Raw genomic sequence first — 6,521 nt, 5'->3', positions numbered from 1 at the left:
CCCCCCCCCCGCAGGGTACGAGCTGCTGTTCCAGCCGGAGGTGGTGCGTGTCTACACCTCCCTTCTGAAGGAGAGCAAGAATCCCGTGGTGCTGGAGGCTGCGGCAGGAGCTGTGCAGAACCTGTGTGCCGGCCGCTGGACGGTGAGAATCCCTCTCTGACCGCAGCGGTGCTGCATCTGTAACCACAGCTCTACCGTCCCTCTCTGACCACAACGCTAACATGTTTGACAGTCTCTGTATCTATACTGCACTGTATTACCCCTCTCTCTCAGTGCAGTGTTAATGTACTGTACTGTATTACCCCTCTCTCTCAGTGCAGTGTTAATGTGCTGTACTGTATTACCCCTCTCTCTCAGTGCAGTGTTAATGTGCTGTGCTGTGTTAATCCTCTCTCTCAGTGCAGTGTTAATGTACTGTAGGGTGATTTGATCTTTGTGCAGTGTAGGTCAGTGTAACATGGACTGGTCTGAGAACAGAGTAACGCTCTGCCGCTCTCTCTCTCAGTACGGGAGGTATATCCGCACCATGGTTCGGCAGGAGAAGGGTCTGATCATGATGACGGAGCTGCTGTCGCACTCCAACGACCGTGTGGTGAGGGCCATGTCCGGAGCCCTGAGGAACCTGGCCATCGATGGCAGGAACAGGGACCTGCTGGGTGAGCCTGTGTGCGTGCGTGTGCGTGTGCGTGTGCGTGTGCGTGTGCGTGTGTGTGTGTGTGTGTGTGTGTGTGTGTGTGTGTGTGTGTGTGTGTGGTAGCAGCGGTCAGTAAGTGCTCCCTCTCCCGCAGGGAAGCACGCGGTGCCTAGCCTGGTGGGGAACCTGCCGGGGGCGGGGCAGCAGCAGCCGGTGAGGGCTCTGTCGGAGGCCACTGTGGTGTCTGTGCTCAGCACGCTGGCCGAGGTGCTGGGGTCCAGCGTGGAGGCGGCCAAGACACTGCGCGCCTCACAGGGTATCGAGAGGCTGGTGCTCATCAACAAGGACGGGTGAGTCCCAGCGCTGCACTGTGTATGTGTGTGTGTGTCAGTGTGTGTGTCAGTGTGTGTGTCAGTGTGTGTGTCAGTGTGTGTGTCAGTGTGTGTGTCAGTGTGTGTGTGTGTGTGTGTGTGTGTCAGTGTGTGCGTGCGTGTGTGTCAGTGTGTGTGTGTCAGTGTGTGTGTGTCAGTGTGTGTGCGTGTCTGTGTGTGTGCGTGTCTGTGTGTGTGCGTGTGTGTGTGTGTGTGTGTGTGTGTGTGTGTGTGTGCGTGTGCCTCTGACCGTGCCCCGTGGCGGTGTGTGTCCTGTAGGAACCGGTCGGAGCGGGAGGTGAGGGGGGCGGGGCAGGTGCTGCAGATCGTCTGGGGCTTTAAGGAGCTTCGCCGCACGCTGGAGAAGGACGGCTGGAAGAAGACGGACTTCATGGTGAACCTGAACCCCCCCGCGGCCCCCCGCAGTAACGGAGCCTACGAGGACAGCACCCTGCCCCTCATCGACCGAGGTCAGCCACATGCGCACCCGCACCCACACCCGCCAGCTTTCCCTCCTTTTAGCCCTGCCCCGCCTCTCCCATCTCTGCCCTGCCCCTTTTCTCGGCCCCGCCTCTCCCATCTCTGCCCTGCCTCTCCCATCTCTGCCCCGCCTCCCCTGCCACCCCCCCTCACCCCCACCCAGCACTGCTTCCTCTGCTTGCTATGTGATGGTGTCTGTGACTCAGTAAGCCTGTGTAACTGTGTGTAACAGTGTGTAACAGTGTCCGTCTCTCCCTCCTCTGTGTAGTAAACCTGTGTAACGATTTATAACGGTGTGTAACAGTGTCCGTCTCTCCCTCCTCTGTGTAGTAAACCTGTGTAACGATGTTTAACGGTGTGTAACTGTGTGTAACAGTGTCCGTCTCTCCCTCCTCTGTGTAGTAAACCTGTGTAACGATGTATAACGGTGTGTAACTGTGTGTAACAGTGTCCGTCTCTCCCACTCTGTGTAGGAGAGAAGAGTGACAGAGAGCCAGACATGATCCCCCTGAATGATATGGGACCTGGTGAGTCTGGCTGTCTCCGCTGAGGCCGAGGGGTTCTCCCAAAACAGAGCGAGAGAAAGCTTTCCGTCCTCTTCCCCCGTGTGTATGCCCTCCCGCACCTCCTACAGAGCGAGAGAAAGCTTTCCGTCCTCTTCCCCCGTGTGTATGCCCTCCCGCACCTCCTACAGAGCGAGAGAAAGCTTTCCGTCCTCTTCCCCCGTGTGTATGCCCTCCCGCACCTCCTACAGAGCGAGAGAAAGCTTTCCGTCCTCTTCCCCCGTGTGTATGCCCTCCCGCACCTCCTACAGAGCGAGAGAAAGCTTTCCGTCCTCTTCCCCCGTGTGTATGCCCTCCCGCACCTCCTACAGAGCGAGAGAAAGCTTTCCGTCCTCTTCCCCCGTGTGTATGCCCTCCCGCGCCTCCTGCGGACGCGGTGTGTGCTGTCAGGCTAATGCAGTATGTGTCAGTCATGTTAATACGCTAATAAGCTGTGTGGCTTTTATTGCATTTATGTGTGTGATGATATGTCACAATTGCACATGCACAGTATGAGCACATGAACTTGGTGGTATGCCCGCTCGCGAGTTGGCATGTGTATTTACATGTGTGTCAGTGATATACATGTCAGTGTCTGTGCTAATGGTTTAGCAGTAGCTTATTAGCATCAGTGTGAGCGTGTCAGCGTGAGCGTGAGAGTGTCAGTGTCAGCGTGAGCGTGTCAGTGTGAGCGCGTGGCTGATGCAGTCATGCCTTTTGCAGATGCCTACTCCACACTGGACCCGAGGGAGAGGAGAAACACCCTGGAGAACTCCCTCGACACGTCAGATCGAGACGCTGTACAGGTAACCCCCACAGGTCCCCCCCCCCCCATGGAGGCCCTGCCCACCGCAGATATACTCTCACCGGATTGGTTTTGCCTTGCACTCTGGTTATTTAATGCACCCCGCGGGCAGTCCATCCAGCCCTGGTTCCTTTGACACATTTGCTACATTTGGAAACCCTCATGCAGCAAATTGCCACTTCCGTCATCATGGGAATCACTGATCTGATGCACAGGGAGACCTTCTCTCACCTGAACTTCCCTCTCGAAACACACTCCATCCACAGCAAGGCCTGGCTGGAACACACTCAGTTCACTGTGGCTCCTGCCACATAAGCTGTCGTTTTGGTTGGGTAGTCCAGGGTGCTCCCTCTGATTTTGCAAAAGATTCCATTATTGGTTTTAACAGGAGGCACCAATCTGGTAAATCTATATCTCTTGCCGCGTTTCTGTGCTCTGGGCTGAATACTGTGCTCATTTGGAACCGTGGGTGCGTGTGCGTGTCTGTGTGTGTCTGTGTGTGTGTGAGTGTGTTTTGCGGTGGGGGTGGTGGGGGGGAGAGAAGCCTTTCAGCGTCACCACCTCCTGCCGCTAACTCACCTGTGCAGGTGCACTAACACCGCGATGCTCTGTGTCTTTTCAGAAGGGATGGATTTTTGCATGAGAGCTCACCTAATGTTCACACTCTTCTTTTTCTCTCACTGTCTTTCCTTCACTGACACCTTCCTCCTTCCTCACCTCTCTCTCTTTCCCCACTGTGCCTGTGGCTCTCACACACATGCTGCTCCTCAACCCTCTCCTCTTCCCCCCTCCTGCTGCACACTGCACTCTCTCTCCCCCCCCCTCCATCCCCTTTCTCTCTCGCTCTCGCTCTCTCTCTCTCTCTCTCTCTCTCTCTCTCTCCATCCCCTTTCTCTCTCGCTCTCGCTCTCTCTCTCTCTCTCTCTCTCTCTCTCCATCCCCTTTCTCTCTCTCCCTCTCTCTCTCTCTCTCGCTCTCCCTCTCCATCCCCTTTCTCTCTCGCTCTCGCTCTATCTCTCTCTCTCTCAGGGGGAGGTGTATGGAGACAGAGAGGGCTCGGAGCCTCTGGTTGACTCATACGACGGTTAGCCCTAACCCCCCCCTCCCCCCCACTGCATGTCACCGCATGGTACGTCCCATCCGCACTGCCTGCATGCGCTGCTGAACCATCGCTCTGTGTCTCAGTGTGTCCCAGTGCCTTCAGTGTGTCTCAGTGTCTGTGTCTCAGTGTGTCTCAGTGTGTCTCAGTGTCTCAGTGTCTCTGTGTCTCTGTGTGTCTCTGTGTGTCTCAGTGTCTGTGTCTCAGTGCCTTCAGTGTGTCTCAGTGTCTGTGTCTCAGTGTGTCTCTGTGTGTCTCAGTGCAATCACTGTGTTCAGTGACTCTGTGTCTCTCGATGTCTTAACTATGTGTTCACTATATCTCACTTCTTTTGCTAGTCAGAGTGTGTGTGTGTGTGTGTGTGTGTGTGTGTGTGTGTGTGTGTGTGTCTGTGTATGCTGTGCCCTGTGTCTGTGTGTGTGTGTCTGTGTATGCTGTGGCCTGTGTCTGTGTGTGTGTGTCTGTGTGTGTGTGTGTGTGTGTGTCTGTGTGTGTGTCTGTGTATGCTGTGCCCTGTGTCTGTGTGTGTGTGTCTGTGTATGCTGTGGCCTGTGTCTGTGTGTGTGTGTCTGTGTGTGTGTGTGTGTGTGTCTGTGTGTGTCTGTGTGTGTGTCTGTGTATGCTGTGCCCTGTGTCTGTGTGTGTGTGTCTGTGTATGCTGTGGCCTGTGTCTGTGTCTGTGTGTGTGTGTCTGTGTGTGTGTGTCTGTGTGTGTGTGTGTGTGTGTGTGTGTGTGTGTGTGTGTGTGTGTGTGTGTGTGTGTGTGTGTGTGTGTGTGTGTGTGTCTGTGTATGCTGTGGCCTGTGTGTGTGTGTCTGTGCAGTGTTAATCTGTTCAGTCTGGCTGGTCAGTGTGTACATGCTGTCCTGTACGGCAGTGGTGTGGCTGGCTGTCTGCTTTCTGTACTGCCAGTCTTACATCAGTGGGTGAAGTATCTCACCCCCCAGTGACTGAGCCCTAACCTCTGCACCCCTGTACTAACGGCACGTGCACCCCCCTCCCAGGGTCAGTGTGTCGGTGTGTGATGGACGCTGTGGCCACAGCTGCTTTAACCCCTCCCTTCCCACTGTGTTTACAGAAAAACTGATCATCTGCCTAGCCTGGAGAGCGCAGCCAGTCCACACCCTGTGCCACTGCTGAGAGCCGCCCACACCGCAGCAGAGACTCAAACCCCCCTCCCCGCCCCCCCACGGCTCGCCTGTGCTCCTCATCGTCCTCCTCTTCCTCCTCATCCTCGCACACTCTGAGAGGGAGAGGACGTTCACACTCACCGTCTTCATGGTAACACTGGTAATGGTCGTCACCAGCCCACGCTTCCCTGGGCGGGTCGGATTCCCTGTGCGGTTCTGCACCCGTGTCCACCTGTGGAGGTCGGCTCCGCCGACCCAAGCGAGCTGCTTACAGACCATCCGCACAGCTACGTCTCTCCCCCGGCTGTTCTCTCCTTGCACTCACCTTGCGACAATCATAATTACTATGGTTATGATTATTCCTGATACTCTAACGGGGACATATCCTGCTGCTACTGTTAGCATCGTAGTTGCTGTTATTGTTATTAATTCTGAATTGGGTTCAGCTACAATGAAATACTTACAGGTCACTGGAAAGTCTTTTGGCGTAATTCCTGTGTGTGAATATATATATATATATATATATATAATCGTAGTCCCCATGGTATGTAAATGGAAAGCTTTGGAGGTAGAGAGGTGTTTATACGGTGGTTTACACCCACAGTATAATGTAGATTAACAGTTCTTTTTATATTCCCTCTTTATTTCCCCTCCTCTGCCTCCTCCCTCCTTCTAGCGTGCCTGATTTCCCCTTTCCCCCTCCCTCTCCATCTCGCTCCTCTAAAAACGGACCTCCTCAGTCAGAGGTTCTTCAGCAGGCCCACTAACCTCTGATGTTCTCATATTTAAAACGCAAAGGAAAAGTGTCTGCGATGTCATGATGGATTCAGAATCCACGCAGCCCCTTGTGGTCTCAGGTTTAGTGGACAGGTCTGTACATTAATACGGGGGTCTAGCAGTGTAGCCAGAGTTTGGGCTATTAGGGACATCTGGGGTTTGATGATGTTCTGGTTTAGAATGTACAGATCAGATTAATAGCGTAATAATAAAATGTTAATGTATGTATATAAAGTGAAAGCACCCTGTTAGAGCCAAGTGCTGTTAATATGGTTCTGAAAGGAGGTGTAGGGGTGTGCTGGGCTTATTGTTGAATACAGATACAGATTATTAATCGGGTCGGCCTTTTGTTCGGGTCCAAGGCTTCTGGATGAGCCGTTAGAGAGACACTCTGCTCTCTGTGCTGTCTTCCCGGGTCGGGCCAAGATCTGGTCATAGAGTTTTGGGTTCAGTAATGCAGGACCGGAACTTTCCGTGTGAAGCACACAGAGTGCGATATTCTGGTCCGGGAGAAGGGTTAATATTGGGGTCAAAGGTCAAAGCGATAAGCCCAGCAGCATGCCGCAGCTATACGCGCTTGTGTTTTATATTATTTAGGGACCATTTACAGAAGACACCCCCCTTCCTCTTTTAAATGCTACCAGAGAGAACAGCCAAACTGAGCTGGATTCATTAGTGAATTC

The 6,521-nt window shown here is 53.8% G+C and overlaps 1 protein-coding gene across 6 annotated transcripts in view; it reads left to right on the top strand.

Moving 5' to 3' along the window:
* The window catches only part of LOC118769916 (catenin delta-1-like), a 31,237-nt gene extending 25,132 nt beyond the window's left edge, over nucleotides 1–6,105 (top strand). For 4 of the 6 annotated variants that reach the window (XM_036517326.1, XM_036517323.1, XM_036517322.1 and 1 more), the window contains 8 exons: nucleotides 15–142; nucleotides 506–656; nucleotides 789–984; nucleotides 1,285–1,475; nucleotides 1,959–2,012; nucleotides 2,751–2,833; nucleotides 3,862–3,916; nucleotides 5,010–6,105. In XM_036517326.1, coding sequence (XP_036373219.1) covers nucleotides 15–142; nucleotides 506–656; nucleotides 789–984; nucleotides 1,285–1,475; nucleotides 1,959–2,012; nucleotides 2,751–2,833; nucleotides 3,862–3,916; nucleotides 5,010–5,071 — 920 coding nt within the window. In that variant the 3' untranslated portion in view covers nucleotides 5,072–6,105. Of the gene's footprint in view, nucleotides 1–14; nucleotides 143–505; nucleotides 657–788; nucleotides 985–1,284; nucleotides 1,476–1,958; nucleotides 2,013–2,750; nucleotides 2,834–3,861; nucleotides 3,962–5,009 lie in introns of those variants that run through there. The other 2 variants (XM_036517325.1, XM_036517324.1) reach the window with 2 other exon arrangements.
* Nucleotides 6,106–6,521: the final 416 nt, after the last annotated feature.

This window comes from Megalops cyprinoides, chromosome 22 (assembly GCF_013368585.1).
Source record: "Megalops cyprinoides isolate fMegCyp1 chromosome 22, fMegCyp1.pri, whole genome shotgun sequence".
Taxonomy (NCBI): Eukaryota; Metazoa; Chordata; class Actinopteri; order Elopiformes; family Megalopidae; genus Megalops; species Megalops cyprinoides.
This window is presented reverse-complemented; position numbering and strand designations above follow the sequence as displayed.